Below are 25,350 nucleotides of genomic sequence, written 5' to 3' on the forward strand. Positions count from 1 at the left end.
CAAATTATGTTTTAACAACCTCTAAATAGCCCCTGCTAAGCTGCTTCAGTTCTGAATAGGGAAACAGAGTGAGGGAAGAGTAGGTCAGAAACTGGCCACAGCTGTGTGGAAGAGGAGAGTCACCAACATGGAGCTCATTGATCAAACACGGGATTAGTCTGGTTTCAAATCCTTGGCACCACGCGAGCAAAGCTGTTTTATCTGGGTGGATATCCTTTCTATGGTCCCAGGTAATCCAGTCAGTAGCCGTGGATGTAATAGTTTTAGTCCATTCGATGAGAAGAGAAAGGGTACATGAGGGGAAGGAGCCTGGCGCTGAGCCCTGCAATGGGAGCTCTCTGTTAGGTCCTGGGATGAATCTGCAACACAGAGGAAGAAGAGGAGAGGAGAGAAAACACACATATGCTTAGATCGAACAAAGGCATACAAGTGTGTGAGGATTAGACCCCGAGGAATTGCTTCGTTCGCACGTTTAAAAAAAACAACCAAAAAACGAGGGGAGTCTTTTGAGCTGTGGAGGCTTTGTACAGCCCCGTCTCACCTCCTGATTTATGCTGTGACAGAAAACGGAAAAACAGACAGCTTATATGCTTGGAAACCACACTGAAGATGGAGGGTTATTTGGCATTTTTATGTGTACCAGGATAAATCAGCAAAATTCTTTGCATAGGAAACCCTGGTGTGTTTCCATGCTGTGCATGTCTGCTTCATGGTATAATTTTTAGCATATTTTTGCCTTTAACATTGAGCAGTTTTGCAGGCCCCCTCACAGCCTGCTGCAGCACCTTCATTTGAACCTTAATAGTCAGCCAGCCAATTTCAAACGACCTGATAAAATAACGTTGGCTTTTCTAAATGGGATTGGGGGCCCCTGCTGTGGAGTCTGAGCTGTCTCGCCATGACTCTGGTTCAGGGAGTCTTATTCAGCCCCAGTTGCAGATCTGGACACTTTTCAATGCTCCGTTGTACAGCCTTGAGACTGCTATTGAAAGTCCTGCTTTTCAGCATCCTGCTCATCCTGAAGCTCAATAAAAACGGTGCGCACGATGTCTGCAACAGTTACAGTTGTCGAGTTCCTTAATCTCTTTTTATTGTCGCAACAAAAGCATGAAAGCGTTTCATCACATTTCTGACTTATGTTACTGCTTTAAGAGTTTACATTAAAGAAACATCATGTTTCTCGCGCACGGCGGTGCCAATTAGAAATCCCATAATCCTCTTCAACAAAGAAACACACTCATGGCATTTCCAGCAGTCTTGGCAGGTGGCAACCAGGTGTATGAATTTAATTATGGAGGGTGCTGTGTTGGACTCTGTAATCTCTAACTCACAGTCAGAGCTCCAGTTACTTGTACATGCCAGTAAGCAAGCCATGTGACTTTGTTAGCTGTCCTTCCTCAGTAACAGTAATGTGCACCTATATTCACTCATTCCATTTATGAGGAGGTCTTATGATTAATATCTGAAACCATACGAAAACATGTGCATCTGAAAATATAATGCAGTGCAGCCATAGCACCGACAGACTTGTTATTGACTTGACAGAATAATTGAATGCAGCGGCAAAGTAAGAATTTTAGCAGGCCATTTATTTCATCTTTGAGCCGTAATTCAATTTTGTTGCAAAACACCGATTTGACACCAGTTGTAAATGAACATCAGCTCATTTATGCAATTTTCAAGAGCCAAGAATCATCCATTATTCTGCCTTTCTTCCCAGCAGAGTGGTGGATTTTGTCTTCAGGACATTTAGTATTTAAAAAATATATATTTAAAGATTTTTTTCTGGTTTCTCTGCAACATTTCTGGCAGATACCTTAGTCTGGGGCAGATATAGACAGTTTTTTGTTGACAGTATTTCAAGAAAATCTGTAACGTGTCTTCTTTTTAAAACATATACCAGATATTAATGCATTATCTGTATAAACTAACAGTAGAAGGAAAATATATTTAAAATGTCAGCTGAACACAGAATTGTTCATTCCAAATAATGTTCATTTTAGCATCTATTTTATCCAGTAGCATTTTAATATTTTGTTTACTTCTTTTATAACTTATATGCGGTCAGTTGCACAATTGTAAACATTTCATGTAAAGAGAATTTTATAGATTTTACTTAAAGATGCAAATACAACTTCTGGAAAAAGTAGCGTGTGAGTGGTAACAATCACACTGACTTATTTGTGTTTTAGGGATTTTTTTTTTTAATGCAGTCGTTAAATCGTCTGACAGGAACAGCAGGATTGATGTAGTCACCTTTTTAACTCTTTTGAATGATTCACCGCAGCTGTTATTATGTATGCTTTAAATAGCTACTCGGATTTAATATTTCCTCCTCCGGGTCTCTTTCTCTGTATAGATTCTCAATTTTTCCCAATGATTTTAAACACTTCCCCCCCCCTCTGGGCTCATCTGTCCAGCATTTGCATATGTATGATCTACTGTCTGGTGACATATCAAAATTACCTCTGCCAGAACAAAAGCAGTAACAGGTTACACCACTGAGGATCACTTTCGGTCTGAAATGCAATCCACCAGAGGTTTGTTAGCGGGAAGAGAAGGGTTGTATGCAAATGTCGTCATTTCAACCCACATATGCATGTAAGAGCAACTAAAAGTGTCCTCTGTTCTTTTTTGTCCCCTTCAAGCAAACAGTGCAGCGAGCACAAGTGGAACGCTCAAGGATTTCCTGCCTGTTCCCATCTTTGCTGGCAACTTAGGTGTCTGCATTCTAATTTGCTGGGTGCATTAAATTGCAATTTGCTCAGACTTCAGTTAGTAAAAAGACCCAAGGACAATTGCCTTAACAAAAGGATTTAGTGCAAACACAGCCTACCCTTTCCCCTTTCTTGTTTAGTGCTGAACAAATCAATCATGCTTGCTCAGAAACCACTTGAAATAGCACTAAAGAGGACCCTCTGAAAACAGAAGACTCCAGACAAGAAAATACATCAAGATCCATTTAATGTGACATTGACAATGGATAAAGAAAAGCAAATGAACATAAATTAATCAGCAGCACTTGGAATGAACTCCTTCACCATTACTATGTACAAATATGTCATAAGGATGACAATCTGGGCACTTTTGGGAGTCTGAACCGCATCTGTCAGCTTAGAGTCTCATCCTTTAACAAAGTGGATATCTCAAACAATGCACTGTTTATGATTAGTTTATAATTTTTCTGTTTGTCATCGTGATGACATTATACAAAGCTGAAGGAGAAAGAAGCGTTGTCAGGCTCAGAGATGGAACGAATCATTCCTGGGTGAAGCTGGACTGTATGCGGCACGGCCGTTTGGAGTTCATTTTGATCAACTTCAGAGCTCGATCTCCCGATTTGACAAATTAGATGGTGAAGCATCTGCTGGCAGGTCACTTTTGCTCTCGGGCTATCTCACAGATGGGCTACATCCTGTCACAGTGTGTTATTTTGCTTGAAAAAGTGCCCTCTGCTCCTTTTAATAAGGGACTTGCGGCACACTGAACAGCAAGTAAATCATGTCAGACTAGCTGGAGATGGAACACACTGAAAAGTGTGAAAGATGGTGCTCCACTTAAATGTAACGCTTTGCACTCACTAATCTGAACACTAGTGGAAATATTGTGTCTTTATACAGTTTAAACAACTTCTGTAGATGAATAAGAAACGTTTGCTGCAGTGTGAAATCACTAGAAAAAGTTCAAATTCATGGGATGCGGGATGACGCTCGTATTAGATATGTATCACATTCTCGCTTTGATAGTGACAACATATTGATATTCACTCTAGTACACTAACAATGAGGTTATTAAATGGATGTAATTTTTTTTCTCGCTATCATCAAACGGGGAGAAGAATGAATAAGAGAAAAGATGCTTCGATTACAGCCTCTCTCATTCTGCCTGTCTCTTTTAAGGTGTGTAATTGTTTGGAGGGAGCAGAAATGGATTGATCTATTTAGCCAGTGGAGCGGGTAATGCAGATCTATGGTGGGCGAGTGTTTTGGAAGGTGCTCCCCAGCCTCGCTCTCACTGTGACTTCCACAAACAATAGGGCCTGCCTTGTCTGCTGATACAGAACAGGCAATGAAGGGCTCCCTCTCTGAAAGACATAAAGAAAGAAAAGAAGAAACATGGGTGTCAGGCACTGGCTTTTTGCTTCTTGCTTCTTACTTTGAATGCCAATTTTTTGTGAACGATGATGATGATGAAGCATGTCTTTGGCTGTACATGTACGCACGCCTGTCTCATTGTGTTTCACTTGCGCGTTTCAGAACCAAATAAAAACTTCTAGGTGGAACAAAATGACTAGGAAAAAGAAAACACGCCGCTGTGTTGTGAGTTTGGTGGCTTGTAAAGGAACAAATACAAATGAGGCAATTTGGCCTGAGAGGCAGGTGAATGAGGAATGTTGATTAAAAAAGAGAGCAGAGTGCAGGATAAAAGCCCTTTCATGTAGCCTGTGGGCTATGCTGTGTGCTGATAGCTGCTTCAACAAGACCCTCTGAGGGGGATCAGGACATCAAGTGGCCTCTGATAAGAAGCCACACAACGAAAAGGGAAGAGATCTGCCCGCCAGCCTCAGTTGTGCACACATGAGTGTACCCGTACAAACACAGACATATCAAACACATCAAACATGTGCGTGCATACACAACTAGGAGCACACACACATGGAGGAGCAAGTAGCATGTCACAGATTAGTGCCTAATGGGATTGGCAGACCGGTGCAAGGCGCTGTAATCAAACCCACACAGTGGCCGATAGCAAAAAACAGGACATGGAACAAAGGAGGCAATGAAAGGAAGAAGGACAGATCCTGCCATTACACACTGATCACAGACAGCAAGGTTCTGCTAAGAGGCGGACCCGACTCTGTGTGTGTGTGTGTGTGTGTGTGTTTCTACAGTGCTCTGTGAATGCGCTGCTATAGCATGCTGTATGCATATGTATGTTAAGCCATCTGCGCACTAAACATTTTACTGATACATGAGCCACAGTTTCTGTAAAAAACTTTGCAGCAACTTGCTTATTATTTATGCGTGCTCTGCCTGCGCTTGGTGATAAATATTTACAGTGGGTGGCGGTGCGATCAGTATTTGTGTCACGCCTGCCTAATCATGCACGGCATGTAAACACACACTTGATTATTTCGCACTGAGTATTTGGGTTAATGGGAAGTCATTGAACATGAGTTGGTCCCACTCCTACTGCCCAACACTCAAATGCATACAGTGATGTGAGAGAGACGTGAAAACATAGAAGGAAAAAAAAAGAGAACAGCTTAAAAAAAGACTAACCTTTACAGAAGCAAGAATGCAGCTCAATTTCTGTTGACGCATCCTCTGCATTTTGCTTCCGGAAGCTAAAAAGGGGAGTATGGCTGGGTGTTCTGCAAAGAGAGGGTCAAGAAAAGAAGGACACGTGTGTATTCGGTAGAAAAGCACCTTCAGGCCTGACCTTTTTACGCTCTTCTCTTAAGATTTTGACATTAGACCAAAGCCATGTTACAGTATAGCTTTTCCATCTTTTGTGCGCAGAAATTAACAAACTCGATTTCTGCATCTCAAGAGAGTAAATAAATAAAATAGGATTCACTGCCTCTACTTTACTGTGCCAAAATCTTGAGCCACCCTGCATTGCTTTATATTTTGTTAGGAAAATAGCTAATAGGTGCAATGATTTATTGAAATCTGCAAACATACATTTAGGACAAAAAAAAAAAGCATTTTGTTTCTATGCAGGTATCCTTTTACTGCTCTGGCAATGTGACTGGGATCATTGTCATGCTCGAAAGTGAAGCTGTAATCAATCAGATGCTTTTCCAGATATTATTCCAACATAGATCAAAATCTGATGGTAATTTCTCTTTTAATAATTCCAACAATCTCCAACACCACTAAACCATGACAGAGCCTCCACCGTGTTTTACAGATGGCTGTGGACCCTTACTGTTGTGCTCATTGCTGATACATACTGATGATAATCTGAACCAAATTTGGATTCAGCACTCCGTAAGACTTTTCAGTTCAGTTCTTGTGCAATTTGGCGTACGCCAGCCTCTTCTCCCTGTTTCTCTTCATTAAGATCAGATTATTGACAGCCACACTTCCACTGAGACTGAACATTTCTGATGAAGCTTTAGAGGACAGTAGATCAGCTGAATAGCCAGAGGCATCTCTCAGGTCTTGGCTGGATTTCTTTTCCTATTTCTTAAGGACATTAGATACTGTTCACCTGCTTTTTGGGCCTGTCAGTTCTTTGTTTGTCCTCTACTTGCCTGGTGTCCTAAATTGTTTTAACACAATGCACACCATGTTGACAATAGCACTTTGGGAATGACCTTGTTGGTGCAAAAATATTCTATGCCTGTTAAACCGTGTTATCGTAAGTGTTTTTCATAGTTTTGACTAAAGAATTAGGAAGAAGTCACATGCTTTTGCAAAAGGCTGCTAGTCATAAAGTGTCTAAAGATATGATTTATAATTGGTTCTTTGCTAAGTTGTCTGCGATGTGGCAATATAATAATATAATACAGATGCGGTTCATATAATACTATTTGGCTGATTTATGAGTCAGTGTTAAGCGACTCATCCAAAACACAAAACAGAGAGCGCAGGTATAAGGGCTGGACTGGAGAATTAGTGAAAAAGAAATGTCAGAAAGCCTGCCCAAGACATTTTTAAATACCTGGCTCCTTTGAAGTGAAATGCAAAGAAATGACAGGTTGCTCAAGACTTTTGAACAGTACTGTTCATAAGATCATTTTAAATCGACTTTCTTCACATTATGCAGTGGGCTGCATTGATACTTCTAGATGCATTCTAAAGAGTAAACCAAGTACTGCACCTTACCTTGACAAGCTGGCAAGACCCCATTCGATCAACTTCTTTCTGAAAATTTTAAGCCTGCGATGGCTGTGAGGGGCCCCTTTGAAAGCTTTATGTCTATTTGCTGGCACATAAATCTACAGAACAACCTTGGGAAGCCCCATGACGTCTAGCCTTCACTGGCTGTTCCCCGTTTCTCTACTATCACATTAGCCTCTGCTGCTATTCAAAGTCATTGTCACCAAGCACTGGAAGGGAGAAAGGGGGTCAATTAAGTGAATACAAATCAGGTGATCAACTTGTCACAGTGCTGGACTGCTGGCTTCGAGGACTAAACTCTGCATTATTTTTGCATACTGCAATCGAAGTGAGTGCGCAAAGCTGAAAAAGCAGTGGAGGAGCAGAGCAGCCATTAACTTTATGTCGTTGACAAGTGTGGCCTGAGGCAGATCCCACCTGTTTGTTTACCACCTGCTTTATATTTATTTTTTTACTACTATGGGCCATTAGATAGGTTGCTTACACTGAACAAAACCAACCTTGTTATAGAGAGGGCACAGCTTTTGGATGAATTTCTTTACAGTGCTATTTCAGCACATTTATATGGGTTTGAAAATCTGCGTTTCAATGTGTGCAGCAGCAGGCAGTTGACAAGTTCAAGAAAAACGATTAAATTTTAAGTTGTCTGGCTATATGCAATGCATTGTGTGGAAACGGTGTAAGTGTGCTGTGTCGTATGGTTGGTTAGGTGTGCATTTCTACTCGCAGCACAGAAATGACAAACACATGCGTGTAAAGTATGCGTAGAATAGCTTCTCTGTATTATGAGAGTATGTGTGTGCATGCAGATGTAGGCAGCTGAACTTAAGTGTGTGTGATTTCTCACCCTTGTGGTCTTGATTTTGTTCCCAGAGGAGCACATCCATCCAGAGTTGTCAGGCAGAGTCTTACACTCTTCTCCCTCCAGACACGGTTCCATCTCACACCACCATTTCCCAATTACAATGGACGCTGTGAAAGATGAGCACAGACACATAACAAAGCAGCATTAGTTTAGACACATAGTTCCCTGCCCTCCAGCCCCGCATCCACTCATAAACTGGACTTCTCTTCTACTTGAAACATGAAATACAGAAGGAAAAAGAAATAACTAAAATGGGAAAAAGATTTATTTGTGCCTGCAGTGGAATTTTCACTAAGAATGAAATGAAGTCCTTGAAAAGGCACTGCAGGCTAGTAATGGTAATGACAAGACTTGAAGAAATGGAAGCAGGATGCATTGAAAAGCAACAAATTCAGTTTGTAAAATGTGGGGATAAATCACTGTTTAAAAAAATTGTGTTATTTTCAAGATTGTGTTTTTCAAATAGGCATGGAAAGCATAAAATGTATAGTAACATACAATTTAAAAACATAAGGATTAGTATTCGAAATGTGGGTGGAGTCGCACATGCGGAAAACTCCCACACAAACATATTTGGTGTGCAAATTATCCACACAGGCAGAATTGTGAGCACTTACACAGAAGCAGCCACACATTATATTACGAGCATCTCCAGAGGAACATCCAGCAGTGTCTCTAAATGAATATTTTTCCTCCTCTTTGGCCTCAGAGCAATTGTATTGTTGCTGCATGGGTACTTTAGCTGTTGACAATAATGTCTTATACCAACAGAAATTAATCATTATTTTGTTTTGATATAGCTACATTGCATGAAGGGGAGCAATCTCATTTTTAATCAAAACTAATTGCCTCTCATCAACTGAATTCTTCCTCCAGCTATTTAACAAAAGCAAATATGTTCTCATCTTCACAACAAGATGTCTTTCCCTCCCCTTTTCCCATTCCTCTTTCTCTCTCTCTCTCTGTCTGTAGGTACATATATGTTTTGTTTTTACCCAAAGTATATATGGCATGTTAAAGAGCACCATACATGCACTTTCTAACAAGCAAATCTTTTTATGTAGTAATTATGGTAAATGGTAAATGGCCTGTATTTGTATAGCGCTTTACTAGTCCCTAAGGACCCCAAAGCGCTTTACACATCCAGTCGTCCACCCATTCACACACACATTCACACAGAGTGTTAAAAAATTACTTTGTTACTTCTTCTAATTAACTTACTTCAGTCCATATGTTTTTATAGTTGCAAACCACCAGCCTCCTGGGTGTTTCATAGCTTCTGCGTCACTGAGCATTATAGTGCTTATACCATTGCTACTTGCCAACAAACTGCCATATGTAAAAATGCCATATGTAATACAACTAAAAATATCAGTTACTCATTTTCAAATATAGCTCATTTTGCTCTACGCTTCCACATTAAAATCCCTCCTGGTTGTCCCAAGTGCAATACACATTAAAAACTGCATAAATGGGTTTTTCACTGAGAAGCTTCATGTCTTTTGTTTGAGCTTGTCGTTGGTGGTTACACAAACAACTCTAGTTCTCGCGAACTTACACTGAGGCTCAGCTATTCCTTCCTTTGCCTACGCTTTGATACATGGATTAATCAGGTTACTAAATGCTAATCTTAACCTTACAACCAATAAGAATTTTAAATGGCCATCATCTAAGGCTGCTAAATTATGGAATTTACTTTTCTTTTATTGAATAATAACAAAATCACAAGTTCTTCGCTTGATCTGATTGATTCAAGTGGGTGTGAATGTATCAAATTGATTTTTAAACATAAAAGAAAATACCAGAACCAGCCCAAGCTGTAGTTTAGATTCAGTTGAGCATACGGGGTAACATCCTTCCCTGTGCATTTTATATAGTTTTGTAGTATTTTTGTCTTCTAAATTTTTAAATTCCACTCTAGGTTCCCACTGCAATTTGAGTGGGAACCTCTCTTCAAGTTACTGTAAATCCCAGCACAAATCAAAACCAGTCTTTCAAAGTCAAGCTGTGATTCATTTATTAACCATGAAGTTTGAAAAAAGAAACTTTTTGTTTTTCACACTCCTCCGTTAGAGCCTTCTGACAGAAAAAGTTAAAACTTCAAAGCAGGTTTTCAGATGACAAGTGATCTCTTGTCCCAACAGAATTTTTGCAGCATGCACTGTGCTTTCTTAAATTCACTCTTTAAAGAGCATCTTTCCTTTTATCTTGTTGACGCAAAGAGGACGTGAAGGTCAAATTATTGGGTAAGTACAATGAGTTAAAACTGTATCATTTAATTTTCCAAACCTTGTTTTTTTTTCTGAACCATTTGGAAAATATACTTTTTTTACCCTCCAGCATGTGTTGCCAAGGTTACAGACCAACCACCAATCAATTGTGAGCATGAGCAACATGCCGTCTCTACCTGATGGAAGAAGACTGTTAAAGTGCCGTCCCTCACAGCACAGAGTGTGCTACAGTTCAGTGTGAACCAACACACACATACATATACACCAGAGAGAAACTGGACCACTGCTGTTCAGTAAACTCACCATGTTATGTTGTCTCCTCCTTCATTTTTTTCCCTCCATGAGCCCCAAGAATACTAAATACAGGAACGAGAGCATCCACTAACCGGCTGTAAATTCTCCCTTTGGCTTCCCCTGTGGCTGTTTACCTTATACACTAATTACATGTTGGTCCACCATAAACTGTGCTTCCTTATCTTGGCTTTCTCCGTGTCTTAAATATTTCCCATGTTTAATTATGTTCACATTGAGCTGTTTTAGGTGTCAAATCATAAGTATGCATGAAGCCTTCATTAAGTTGCAAATCAGAACTAGACTTGAGGAGATGTGTTTAATCATTTCTACTGAGTGATGATGATGTGCCGTGGTGTTACCATTCTGCTAGTCCCATCCCGTCACTCCAGAGAGTGAACAGGAAACCAAAAAGTTGTTTTTCAATACCCCAACAACCCAGGAGGATTTATAGCCAACAATGTGAATGCTGAGTTCACTTGAAATTGAAGAACGGTAAAGGAGTGCAGGGCAAAACAAAAATCAATTCCTTTAAACCAAACCAGGAAGACAAACAAAAAACAGGAAAAGGCAGAAAAAGAAAGATGAATAAAAAGGAGAAAAAACAAGGTGGGAGATTAAAAAGCTGCATCACATGAGAACTGCTTAGCAGTGAATTGACTTTCTTCTAACCCTGAAATGCTTCCACATGAAGTAGATTGTTCATACAGCAGTCTAAAAAAAACGCATTGAATGCAAAAAGTTTGTTTTTCTGTTTTTTATTCATCCCTCAATTTTCCTTTCATTTAGGGGCAGCTGTAGCTCAGAAGGTCAGTGGCTTGAACCGTGGCTCCTCCAGCAAGGATGTCAAAGTATCCTTGGGCAAGCTGAACCCCAAATTGGCCCTGATGCATCTATTGGAGTGTGAGAGGGTGTGTAAATCTTAGACAAAAGCGTTCGAAGGAATAAAATGAAGTGCTATGGGGTGAATGAGGCTTGTGGAAGGCAGCAGTTTGAGCACACAGCTGGAGCAGAAAAGCACTATGCGTGTACCAGTCCACTTTATTAGTGACTAATGTAAAAATATGCAGTGTTTATAAGAGCCATAATTCTAGCTGACTGTTCGCACTTGTTACTTGTTGATTATTAATGATTTTTTTTTGCTAATTTGTAAATGGTTATTATATTGAAGAACATTTAGTAACACTGATATGAGGCCTCATTTTCAGTACTGTACAAAAGTCTTAAGCTACCCCTCATTTTTTATATTTCGCCAAATTAAAGAACATTTTCAGAAAGAAACTGATTGAATTGCCAGCCTGTCATTGTGAGATGAGGACTTGGTTTACTTTGAAATCCATCTATAAGTTTCAGTTTATCCACCCATCATTTATTTGCCTTTTGGTTTAAAGAGCCAGACTTTATTGCAATTCTTAAAGTGGTCTTTACTGGGTTTCCTGAAGGGCAAAGGTTTTCTTTTGACATTGGCAGCTTTTTCACTCATTGTACCATTTTTAGAAGATTTTCTTTGCCTGTTTTTTGTTTGCTTGTTAAGTTACTTAACCTTAATCTATGAATCACTCAAGAATAAATAAGGCACCTTGCTCAAGGACTGAATCAGTTTAGTGTGTAACAGACACTTAAATTGTATCTTAGTCACTCTGTTACTTGTCACAAAAACACACAATTTCTTTCCATTCTTTAGTTGAACCTAGGAAAAATGCCAAAGATCAAACAGTTGGACAGGTATAAAATAGTGTTTTTGAAACAACAAGTAGAGGTAAAGAGGTATTAGCTGAAAACCTGGCATATATTGTCATGGTGTGCAGTGGGTTCTTAAAATTTTTTGATGAAAGTTGTAGAGGACGAACAATGACGCAGCAGGACTAAAAATCTACAGTAGAACAATATAAGAAAGTCTGAGAGATGCATCTGACCCTTCAGTTGGTCTACTTACTGTTCAGTTAAGCTTCTATCAAGAAGCCATTCTTCAGGAAGGGAAACAAGTAGAAAAAGCTGATGTATGTCAAATTACACAAAAATCTGACTGAAAATCAGTGGCAACAGGTATGACTGAGTGACTAATCAAAATTTGGCATCAATATTTATGGAGGAAGTCAGGAGAGAGGTACAACAGTGAGTGTCTACATCCACCTGTAAAACATGCAGTGATGGGAATAACGGCATTATAAGTAACGGCGTTATTTTTTCAGGAACGAGTAATCTGACTAATTACTATTTCTATCGTTACAATGCCGTTATCATTACTAACAAGAAAATGCTGTTTTTCAACAAACAGATGGTTGAAGTTGTCTTCAGCTTACTGCACCTTATATCAGTTGCACGGAAGTAGCTGAGCTACGTAAGTAATCTGGATGCTACAGCTTTAAGCAGCTGCGCACGCTCCCGCGGGCGGCAATCACTTTTTGGCACAACACCTGGAGCGAAGGGGCAAAACAATCGCATGAATGCTGCTGTTTGACTGAGGAAGAATAAAGTAGTCGTGGTAATCCAATCACACGACCACTTCAAGATGACAAAGCAACAAGGTGATATACACCATTTTTGAAATAGTGTTGATAGGCCACGTAAAACCAGAGTCATGATAAACAATATATACGCGCATTTTTTCCTCAATAGTTTCGTCAGTTTACTGTCTAAGGACAGCGCTAGCAAGCACTCTCTGCTTATGACCAAAAATAAATAAATAAATAAAACAAAACAAAAAACAGTCCTTTCGTGTTGGTGAAAAAATATACATTAAACATGTTTGTGGTTGTTATAGTGAAAAATATAACTTTTTCTACTTGGATTTTATGTTTTTTGTCAAATTTTAGATCAGTGGTGTAAATATAGTATATCAACCATCAGTCATGTATGCCTCCTCAGCGCTGAGCTTCTTAGACTTGTAGAAACTCTGTTTTTGCCTTAAGTTACTTCCATGTATGTTTGCATATCAATAAACTGCTACATGCATTTCCGATTTTCCTAGCAATATAAAGAAATGGGTGGCTAAAAGTAATGCATATTATTGACCTTTCCTTCCACCTTCAGTTTGTTTGTTTGTTTAGTTGCTTCATTGTAAGCTCTTCTGTAAAAGACTTTTTAATGCTAAAATCTGTGCTTTTCATTTGAACTCTCTGATGTTCTTCTAACGTTAACTTAAAATGACCCTTACTTGTTTTGGATTGAACTTGATTGAAACTACACATGAAAGCCCACGGGTTTACATACTGAACTTGGACAATCTATTTCATATCTGTTTTTTTTTACTTTAAAAAAAGCCCCTTTCACTCAATAATTTCCATGTTGTTACATTACAAACATCATTCTGCATATTGAACTTCCAGTGTAACCTTCAATAGTCAGAATCATCTTTTATGTGTGTGTTTATGTGTGTTTTAAAGGAGACAAAAATTGTCTGTGCTCACATCCGTGCATCTTATTTTACAACAGATTATTGTTTGAAAGCCAATCATGCTCTAAAATAATGTATATTGAAACCTTCAGTGAAGAAATAGGTACAGTGATTGAACATAGAGAGAACGCTGCCATTTTTGGGTGTATCACTGTTGTGGATTAAAAATGTATTTAAAAACGATGTACATGTAGTGGACATGTAATTTTACCTTTGTTTTGAGATCAGCTACTACATATGTATATATAATATGTAAGGATTGAGGTATTAGAAAAATAATTGCCAACAAACTACATAGACATTGATAATTCTGGCACCTTAGGCATGTATTTTTTTTCATGGCCTTGTTGTTGGCACTCTTTCTTATTTTGCACTCCCTAGCATGCTCAACCATTCTGTTCTGTTCATTGAGCCTTGGACGAGGAGTATTCACAGTCACCAACAACTGCTTCAAGTTATAATTTTAAGTATCTTTCGCCATTCTTTAGCTTCAAAATAAATTTGTCAGCCAGAGAGAGTGCTAAAACATATCAGCATATCAGCAAACTGAAGCAGTGGTGCAGGGCTGTGGTAAAAAGTACACTCAACAAAAATATAAATGCAACACCTTTGTTACTGCTCCCATTCCCCATGGGATGGACGTAGAGACCTAAAATTCATTACAGATACACAATATAACCATCCCTCCCAAACAGTGGTCACAAATCAGTCCAAATGTGTGTAGTGGGCACATCTGCCATATTGAGATAATCCATCCCACCTCACAGGTGTGCCACATCAGGATGCTGATCTGACATCATGAGTAGTGCACAGGTGTACCTCAGACTGCCCACAACAAAAGGCCACCCTGGAATGTGCAGTTTTGTCTCACAGCAAAATGCCACAGATGCCACAAGCAATGAGGGAGCGTGCAATTGGCATGCTGACAGCAGGAATGTCAACCAGATCTGTCGCCCGTGCATTGAATGTTCATTTCTCAACCATAAGCCGTCTCCACAGGCGTTTCAGAGAATATGGCAGCACATCCAACCGGCCTCACAACCGCAGACCTCGTGTAACCACACCAGCCCAGGACCTCCACATCCAGCAGGTTCACCTCCAAGATCGTCTGAGACCAGCCACCCAGACAGCTGCTGGAACAATTGGTTTGCACAACCAAACAATTTCTGCAAAAACTGTCAGAAACCGTCTCAGGGACGCTCAACTGCATGCCCGTCGTCCTCATCGGGGTCTTGACCTGACTCCAGCTCGTCGCCGTAACAGACTTGTGTGGGCAAATGCTCACATTCGATGGCGTCTGGCACGTTGGAGAGGTGTGCGCTTCACGGATGAATCATGGTTCACATTGTTCAGGGCAGATGGCAGCTGAGAATGTCCCAGTTCTTGCATGGCCAGCATACTCACCGGACATGTCACCCATTGAGCATGTTCGGGATGTGCTTGACGTATACGACAGCGTGTACCAGTTCCCACGAATATCCAACAACCTCGCACAGCCATTGAAGTGGAGTGGACCAACATTCCACAGGCCACAATTGACAATCTGATAGACTCCATGCGACGATGTGTTGCACTGCATGAGGCAAATGGTGGTCACACCAGATACTGACCGGTTCTGGGTCCCCAGACCCCCAATAGCGCAAAAAACTGCACATTCCAGGGTGGCCTTTTGTTGTGGGCAGTCTGAGGTACACCTGTGCACTACTCATGATGTCAGATCAGCATCCTGATGTGGCACACCTGTGAGGTGGGATGGATTATCTCAATATGGCAGATGTGCCCACTACCACACATTTGGACTGATTTGTGACCACTGTTTGGGAGGGATGGTTATATTGTGTATCTGGAATGAATTTTAGGTCTCTACGTCCATCCCATGGGGAATGGGAGCAGTAACAAAGGTGTTGCGTTTATATTTTTGTTGAGTGTATATTGGTATAGTTATTCCACCGCACAGACCACCTGATGTGGAAGAGTCACCATCTCTTAAAAAGGCACTTTATCATAATCTTAATTAACATCTTGACAGCTTCTCATCTTGCAATAAAAGTAAAAATTTAATGAGCAGTGACTATGAAATACATCTTATTAACGTTCATGCTTTAATTTATTATTGCCATCAGTATATTTTTCACTGTATGAGAACAACAATGGCTCAAGAAAACCTCAGAAAGCGCTCTTAATGACATGTCTTTACACCAGTAGCACAACGAAAAAATAGACAGTCCCAAGCCCAGTGGGAACACAGACACTACATGTACACGGCTGTGCACCGGCCAGGACATCTGGCTTTGACCTTGACCAATGGAGAAGAGGGATCTCTGGGCTGGGATCCATGCATCACTCTCTGGTGACCACTGACCTCCAACAGTCGTTTTACTTAACTGCTCTCTGTGCAGTCGTCAGCATAGAGGGTATAACCTTTGTTCCAACATCAGCAAACTTTACTCCTCCTCTGTGACGGTTGGGGAGTGAAAGGGGGGGGGAGACTTATGCTGGGCCACTGTCCGAAATCCTCCTTGGTGGCCATCCATTAATTTTCAGATCCATCTGTTTACAAGATGAACGCGCTGAATGTGATTTAAAGTACCATTACAAATTAAAACCATCCTCGCATATTACCATAAAATAGCTGCATTAGGGTGTCAGCGATAACAGATGGTCTTCGAATAATCAACACACGGACAGGAGGGGTGTTTGATTCAAGATGTCAGCGATGTAGCAAGCTGGAGTCTTTAGCTTTGATAGACAAACAACTGAGAATGGGACTTGATTGAAAAACATGAAGCGATGGACCTTTTTACAAGTGCATCTGTCAGATCACTGTTTGCGGGTTCGGTGATGGATTGAACTTGCTGACACGTCCCTGCCACGTAGCAGAATGTTTGAACACCTTGGCGAATGAGGAAGAGAATTGATCCCTTTCTGTGTCAAAATGTGAATACGTGTCTCTAGGTTCAATGAATAGTTAATGTTAGTCACTTGGTAGACTTTTATAAAATTAATCACAGCAAAAATGGCAGCTTTCCGTTTCGTGATCCATCTGTAATGCGATGGCATCCGGTATTTAGAGTTTGTGTGTTTTTCCCTTTATCTAAGTTAACCAGTGCTCTTCCAGCGCCCTGAATATTCACCTATTAACAAAAGAAAGATCCAATCAATCATGCATTCATATAATCATGCACACAAGCAAACAGTTGATCACAACCTGAGGTCAGCTTCAGATAGTCATTATTCTACATTAATCTTTGCCCCTCTCTGAAAAGAGAGAGCCAAGATTTGATTAGCTATTCAGAAAATATTGTTTAGCTTTCTAATCATAGCTTTAGTGAATTTCTGAATTTGTAATTCACCCTGGCACAGCAGCACCTGCAGACCAAAAGTCCAGGGTCTCCATATTTTTATTCTCAGCACGTGTTTTAAAACTCAAATTAATTCTCATAAATGCTGCAAACTATTTTTCTATGATGCGTCTCCATTTCACCAGTCAAGTGAAACTGGAAACCTCCCAGTTACAAGTACAAACATCCATAAAAGCCTAACGCAGAAATACTGGCAGGTGCTGGGCCGGTATTACAGTAATGCTGGTTAAAACTATTCCATTTATGACATAACTGGCATTAAATTACAGTATTTAATAACTTCCACTCACTATCAGTACTCTATTTTACAAGCAATGCAGTATCTAAATATTTCATTTCCATGTGTCTTAACTTAAATGTGCAGTAAGTGTAACTCTGTGGTTCTGTCAGTGAACGTGTATATTTTTATTTCCATTTCTTTATGTGGGTAAAAATTCGACTGCTGCTCCCACACAGGTGACATAGATCTCGCTGTGGGTCCCTTCTCTCAGCTCGCTGTGGACTTGTTACTCTGATAGTGAGACCAAGGAAGGCGATGCCATGTTGCTTAAAAAGCTGAGAGAAGTGGTTAGAGAAGGAAGAAAACTACAGTGACCTTTAAACCTCAGCTCAGGGTCAGATGCTTTTCCTTGCAGGTTACAGGTTAGAGCCTAATCACATCATCAGTGCTGTGAGAGCTCAGTGGGATGTGACAACAGTGTAGGAGAAAATGTTCTTCGCAATCATTATCTTCACTCCCCCCTCCCGGAAAAAACATATTTTTTTGACCCAGGAGGATTTCAGTGTTTGTTAGTCTTGCCTTGTGTGCGTTATAGCAAGAGAAAGATGTTTTTGTTGTACAGTACACTCTAATATGCTCCTTCTGTCCATACCCTCGAGCTCTATCTGCAGCAGGTTCGTGTCTTGGCAACCACATACAATTACAGTAGCAGGGGGTCTGTGAAGCAGTGAGACCTGAACTATGGGAGCTGAGATTTTATAACGGGAAGCCTTTGCTGTTCTTGGGTGTCATCAGGTTGGACTTTGCTGTCCATGCAACCACGTGTAGTAGTCAGTCCTCGTTGGCTATTTTTTTGTAGGACTATCTTTGCCAACAAGGATGTACTTTGTGTGGAAAACAACCACCTTCCTGCTTATATTGACACCAGCCGTGCTTGTGAGAAGATGCTATTGATTTAAGAGTGTATCAAAGTACCCATGTTAATCTACTGTGTTTACTAAAAAAAGATTTTATTCAATTCACAAAGTATGTGAAAAAAAGAGAAAAACTTCAGCACTTACTGTCCCTTCCCTCAGGTAGTCCCCCCCAGGATGTATCTCTAATGTACCATGACAACCTGTTATGCTCGACTCTACACGCCTGCAGCCAAACAGAAGGGTTCATTCCCCACCAGTGATCAGCAGCGAGCGGGCATCTGGGTGCGTCTCCCGCTGAATGAGTGTACCGCTACAGCAGCAACACGACAATACACACGTATGCATAATTAGGCGTCAGCATGCATGTGTTTATTAAATGGGCGCATATGTAAGTGTGTACTCGGGTGCTTCGGCTGAGGGCTTACTTGTCTCATACACGGGGATAAAGGCAGCGGTGCAGTGATGAGCTCCTAATCTGAGTGCATGTGATTGGTCCGGTGAGGCTGGAGAGATATGAGCGTTTGACTTGTTAAAAGGGATGTTCTTCACTTGGAGCTTCGTTGGCCCTGACATAACTGGGACATAATTCTCCTTGTCAAAACTAATAATCAATTCCCACTATGAGGATAATCTGACAGTAGACCCCCAGTGAGCGTGACGCAAGCTGTCCTCACTTCCCCATATATTATTAACAGCCACAACGGTTACCAGTAGCAACTGAGATAACCCCATGTAGCCCCTCTCCACAAGTCAGTAAACACTTGATAATGGGACTGATCTTCACTGTGGGCTTTGATGCTGGAGTTTGATGCTAATGACCAATAATACAGAGCGCCAGAGAGACTGCCTGTTTCTGCAAATTTGGCTAAAAATAAGGAAGGGTTCATTCCTCCGGGCTTTGTATGTGTGTCCAGACTAAATGACCTCTGAAGGTTTTGACTTATATCAGAACACTAGCCGTTCTTTTTATATGTTATTATGTTTTTTTGGATTTTTTTTTTGGGTGGATATATAACCTGTGTATGGTACAGTGACAGCAGGTGTCCCCCAGGGGGTGGCAAGATGAGCAACATCGTTCCTCAACTGGATGGAACATTAATAACATGAGGACCTGGGGAGAAAGCTCCATCTGGGCCAGGCTGGTGCAATGCTGAAGGGACAGGCCACTGACTCCACAAGTCTATAATCCCTCACATAGTGCACTGGAAGCCCGCTGGGGCAAGTTGACAAACACGCAACTTTTCCAGATAATCGACACCCTTGAACGAAGTGACCTCCTCCTTCCAGTGTCACACTTGAAAAAGAAATAAAAAGCTCAATTTAATGGTGTTTGTTTGTCAGAACCTGACACTTTTGACTGCAAATGAGCTCTCATGAATAATCACATAATTATTTTGCGTGCCCTTCAGCCTTATTCCCTGGTAGGTGTTAAATAAATAACACTGAGCCGGATTCACTTTCAAGCAGGTGAAAATTATCCAAGTAGGGAGGCGAGGCAAGATAAAGGAAGTAAAATTATTAAAAGGTCAGGTCACTACCACTCAAAAGGGGCAGCGATGCTCAATATTGTAGCAGTGCAGCTCAGTGACTTGTCATTTCCATTTTTTATCACCACCTCTTCTGTAAGTGCTTGTTAATCAATACACTAACAACAAGGATTCTCTCACTGTGGGAGCTTGAAGCACAGAAGCATGAAGTGTTTACACCAGCCCCTCTTCTTCACCCCGGTGTCTCAGTCTGTACTTTTTAAAAAATACAAAAATTATATCTTTGTCCAGCTTTGGTGGAAAACTTCTTTGGATTTCCTCATCTCGGTGTAAAAAAAACAAACAACTACTACAAAAAACCTCCCCCAAAAACCTGAGGTTGTATTCACATTTTACACTGCATTCAGCTAACATTTTTTATCTTAATGTCCAGGGTGTAATTTGTAGTTGCCGATAACGAAAGGTCTCAGTCTGACATTAAGGTTTTCAGGTATTGTACGCTGCTGGCCTTGGATAGGAAAAAAAGGGAAAGAATCTTCATTAATATAAAATGATTGCCTTGTCTGCTAGATGCTGCAGAGGAGTGGCTCCATTTCATATCCAAAGATCTTTCTGAGTTTCAGCTGTGGCTGACTAATCTTGTGAGGCCCACTGTCCATGCCTGTCTGGCCCCCCTTTGTAATTTAATGAAGATATTTTGGTGTCACTTCTTTGCGGGAGGGCAGACACATGACTTTGATCGTAAATGAAGGTGAAGGTTAAAAGATCGAAACTGAGGAGCCACAAATGAGCTGCGTTGAATTAAGGGGCATCACAGTTCTGTCTCAGCAGACTTGTGATTTCCTGTCAGCTTTTTCCCCCTTTTTCTCTCCATGGAGCTGCCGATGCCTGATTGTTTTTCTCGACTGAGGTAATTCAAGTGCACTAGCCTGGAGCTTCCCTGACTTCTGTTTATTAGTCATTCATTTCTGAGATGCCTTGGGCAATGCGATCTGCAAATTTCTCTCCATTTAGGAGTTCTGCAGGCCAACTGGATCATCGTCCAGATGCCCAGCAGCACTGCACTACTGGGTTCTTAATAGTTAAACTTAGTTTTGTCATTTGAGAGTGGAGAAATTGTGTTTGAATATACTGTATGCCTTCATCTGAAGTGCTTATTAAAGCCTGAGTCAGACTTGAGATGGTAAATCTCACATTTGAAACGACTTTTGTATGTATAAGTAAAGTTCAGTAACAGAAGCTTTCTTAAGTAATAATAGCAAGTTCTCACAATTAAAAAAAAATATGTAGAAACTGTATATTTATCCTTTTACTTCAGCAAAAATGCAGAACTTTAATCAGTCAGTCATCCACCTCCTCTTATGTGGTCTAGCATAAAGTAGTGGATTTATATCTAAAGTTGAATTTTTATATGAAATTTGTAACTTTTAATGTGATATAATTCTGCAAACTAAATTTGTTAATCTCCTAATTTGGCTGATACTGACTGTGGCATTTTTACTTTTTGAACAAAAAAATCTTCACCAGAGAATAATGTGAGTACCACAAATATGTTGCTGCAAAATGAAGCAGATCCTGTCAGCTAGGCGAGGCAGGCGACCTGAGCTGCACTATGTCATGCACATTAACCTCACTCTTTTCGTGCCAAATCCCCCAAATTGGCAGTCTAATCAAGCCCCAGAATTTTCCTGTCGCTCCCTCTGACGCGTCAGTGCTGCACCTGCCCTGCATTGCATCCTGCTCTTTCAACCCCAGCATCCACCTGTTGGCTAAGGGGTTTGTTTACTCTTCACTCTCTATTTGCATCATATTTGTTATCTTCCCCTGTAAGAAAGCAGTCGTTTCAAACGTGAGCTGTCTGACTGAAATGCCACACATGTAGGACACATGCTCTCTGTACTGTCTCTGGATGTCATTTATACTGGGAGAGCGCAGGTAGTAGTATATCTGCTAGAACAGGTATCAGACGGACAAGGACTGTCTCTCAGAGGAGCATTTATAGATAAGTTTAAAACACGTTAGATGTTCTCACCATCCACACAGGAGGGTTTGTTGCGTGTCGTTCCGGCCACTTTCCCCGGTAAACAGGAGCACTTGACTGTCTGAGAGCGCTCCTCGATACGATTCTTGTTACAGCATCGGTGGGCAGCAATCACCTCGCACGTACCACCCTCTGGAGAGAGATTGAAAAGACACCCTGTCAGTAAATGTGAGATGTTAATAAGAAACGTTTAACAGTAAACTATCTGAAGCAACCATGTAATAAGTGTCCTTAACTCACTGCAGTTTGAACTTGAAATCACAAACGAGCAACAACAACGCAGATAAAAGATGGACATCCTGTATAGGGAGCTGCAATACAATCACTGGGTACTTCTACCATAAGTATATGAAGCAAATTAGCCCTCAAGGCATCTCAATAACGCCATCTAATTGCCTCTTACTTGGTGCTGACTGTTCTCACTTCATACCAATCAGCACATGATTGACTCTGATGCCAATACAATAATAGGCAATAGTACACTAAAGCAATAACTCCAAAGTATAGGTGACATCAGTCGTGACAACTGCTGAACAATAGGTCCCAGTCTGACAAAGGGGTATGTCTGTGGAAAGCGAAGGTGATAAGCACATATAGCAATAGTAGGCCAAAATAACAATAGGGAGGGTGAGGGGGTGATGGAGCTGAGGGACATCCTAAAATGAGTGAGACAGACAGAAAGAGAAAGCTAGAGGACAAGGTGTGTCTGGATACCAGGGACTTGGCATACCGGTGAGTAATGAGAGAGCCACTGGAAGTGCCCCCTTCACACAATTATAAAGCGTGGGGCTAATGCAGCCAGCAGAGCTGCAGGAGAGAGGCCCTCTATCACTGCTCTCCCTTTTCCTTACGCCCCAGGAAAAACTCTTTATCTTCTTTTGACAGGCACCACAACAGACACCAGCGTCCAGCAATTAAACTGGAGCTCATCCCAGGACAAGGGGAGAGGAGAGGAGAGTTTAACTTATTCTCTCCAATATCCAGAATAGAACAGATAGAGTGCAGAAAGAGAGGGAGACAACCAAATGCCACGTTTAATCTTGTCTGTGCATTATTTTTGTGGCGATATGGCTTTTTAAAGAGGACATCCTGCTGTGCTCAGACGATGCACTTGCTTTTGCTGGCATGACAATCAACGGTGTGTGCGTGTCTCTGGCCGGGCTGGTTGTGCAAATGTTTGAAATGGCTCGGGTCATGAATTACAGAACTGAGTTCCCAGCAGCCTAGACAAGTTTGGCAACAGTTTTCTTCTCCCATTCCCATCAATGTCTGCCTCGGCCAGACCAAAGGCCGATGAGATCTGGATTAAAAGGCAAACATTTGCAATCCTGCTGGACCGCGCTGTCGTGCAGAATTAATGTCACTCTCTCCGTGCTTGTTGTCTTGATATTTCTAGGCAGGAGGAAGCAGAACACAGACTATAAAAGTGAGGAGAACAATCCCTCGAGTCTGCTAAAACCCCAATCCTCACAATGTGTTGCCTTGTTGAATATTTTAGCGAGAGTTTCCTGACCTGCGGACTTACTTTTAAGTCAAAGCAGATCGCTAGACAAGAGAGGATTTAATGTTGCATCATAGAATATTGAATTGGCCTGAATCCCCACACCAATAATACGATACATGATCTGCAGGTTAGCGCTACCAGACTTCCAATGGAAAACCTCTGACAAGGTACTACCAAAGTAAACCCTAACATATTTGCATCTGTTATTTGAATGTGATGAGAATGATCTTGATCTGTGTCGCTGGACTTAGTTGTTCAGTGGAAGTAGAGTTAAAATTCATTGTTTCTCCACTTTGTGATTCTGTTAGGTAAGAAAATGGACCACTTATCCCAAATGGTAATACAGTTTCATTTAATCATGGAAGGGTGTAACTCAACCCCCGCCCAAAAAAACCAAACCAATACAAAACAAACAAACAAACAAGGTGAGGTAATGTTAGGATTAACTCTGGGTTTTCAGTATCATGTAGCTGGTTTACTTTACATCGCCATGGTAACTTGTGCTCTGCTCCAGCACAGATTAGGGATTAACAGGTCCAAAATCCCAACCTAAGGACTAAACAGTTCTTTAGAAAACAACGGCATCATCATTCCCGGAAGATCAATCCTAGCAAGAAGGTCTAAAGGATCTACAGTTTTTGTCTTCCCTGATGAGGATCAGTAATAAATACAGATTATTAGCAGGAACTCTATTCCCTGTGCATGTGTGAAAGGTTTTTTTCATGTTGACTTAATGTATGATCCTAAAACAGAAGTATTTTTACTTTTCGTCCTTAATTTAAATTTGCACGTAGATCCTACCCTTGAATTCTGTTTTTATAGATTATTTAGTCTTTACTTTCTCTCAGGCTGTTCAACATCACTGCAGCTGAAAGAATAAGAACTAAATCTGTAGGCCTATTATGCAGAATGGAATAACAATTTTAATCTGTAAAATTCAATCTGATAACCACCTTTTTGTGTCTGCTTATCCCAACTGCCAAGTGAAGCCAAATGAAAGACATCCTGTTGATGTTGAACTTTGCTTTTGTACAAGTTACAGTTCAGCTTAGGAAGTCAGCAGCAGCAGAGATTAAGTCGCATAATGAGATCATGAAGGCAGCTTTTATACAAATGGAATGTATATATAGTTATAGAGTATTTAAAAGTAGAATGGGAGGGAGAGCCTTCAGTTTTCAGGCCCCTCTTCTGTGGAACCAGCTTCCCGTTTGGATTCGGGAGACAGACACTATCTCTACTTTCAAGATTAGGCTTAAAACTTTCCTTTTTGCTAAAGCATATAGTTAGGGCTGGACCAGGTGACCCTGAATGTCCTGAAAAGCACCTTGAGGCGACTGTTGTTGTGATTTGGCGCTATACAAATAAAATTGAATTGAATTGAATATGGTTACTATTTAGCTGACTAAACAGACAGAGTGCCAATGAACCAGCAATTCTGGTCATAGATTTAAAAAAAAACAGCTGGACGTGAACTGTTGCAGAGTGCCAATCTAAATGTTGTAAGCTGTCTTTGTAGACTTTAAACTGTCATACCCATGCAAGTCAGCTATAAACATACATACTTGGTTTTGAATGACCAATGAGGAAGTGCTGTATGATCATATTTTTACATTTTGTCTTTGGGATTGTTTAGAAAAGTCCAGCCCTGGACAGATGTTGGAAAGAATCATCTTGACAGCTGTTTCACCATGAGGGGAGGATGCATTAGAAACTTTTGCCCAATTAATTAGTTGATGAATTTTGAAGATATGTTAACTCAGATAAAAATCTGAGCATTATCAATTGCTTGTAATAGAAATCCATAGTGTAGTATATAACAGGCTTTTGGCTCTCACAGTTGTTTTGCACCTTCAGTAAAATAAATTAAAAAGTAATTGTTGTCTGGAAGGACAGTGCATTACTTTGATTTTTTCTTAATGCGGTACATAAAATATAGTATGACTGACAAAATTACCAGCAATACAGCGAAGGCATTTGATTGACAAAGCAAAGCAAAACAAAAAGGAAAGCAGACAAAAACAAAATGAAAACAACTGATGTTGGTGGAATATGGCTGTGTGTTTTAGACCTGTGAAAGAACATAAGACATTTAGTGTTTTATCTTTACCATATTCATTTCTAAGAGAACAGACTGAACAAACATCCCTAACATGCACACAAGCATGTTTTGGTGCGATTCCCAGC

At 40.6% G+C, this 25,350-nt stretch overlaps 1 protein-coding gene across 4 annotated transcripts in view; it reads right to left on the bottom strand.

The window, feature by feature from the left end:
• Positions 1 to 341: 341 nt before the first annotated feature.
• tafa1b (TAFA chemokine like family member 1b) overlaps positions 342 to 25,350 on the bottom strand; it is a 119,304-nt gene continuing 94,295 nt past the window's right edge. For 2 of the 4 annotated variants that reach the window (XM_085353881.1, XM_085353879.1), the window contains exons 2-4: positions 21,654 to 21,794; positions 7,699 to 7,823; positions 342 to 359 (exon numbers count right to left, since the gene is read on the bottom strand). In XM_085353881.1, coding sequence (XP_085210007.1) covers positions 342 to 359; positions 7,699 to 7,823; positions 21,654 to 21,794 — 284 coding nt within the window. Of the gene's footprint in view, positions 360 to 5,347; positions 5,375 to 7,698; positions 7,824 to 21,653; positions 21,795 to 25,350 lie in introns of those variants that run through there. The other 2 variants (XM_085353878.1, XM_085353877.1) reach the window with 1 other exon arrangement.

Source organism: Diplotaxodon limnothrissa, linkage group LG5, assembly GCF_057381915.1.
Source record: "Diplotaxodon limnothrissa isolate DT_005_m linkage group LG5, D_limnothrissa_male_GT1.1, whole genome shotgun sequence".
Classification (NCBI taxonomy): Eukaryota; Metazoa; Chordata; class Actinopteri; order Cichliformes; family Cichlidae; genus Diplotaxodon; species Diplotaxodon limnothrissa.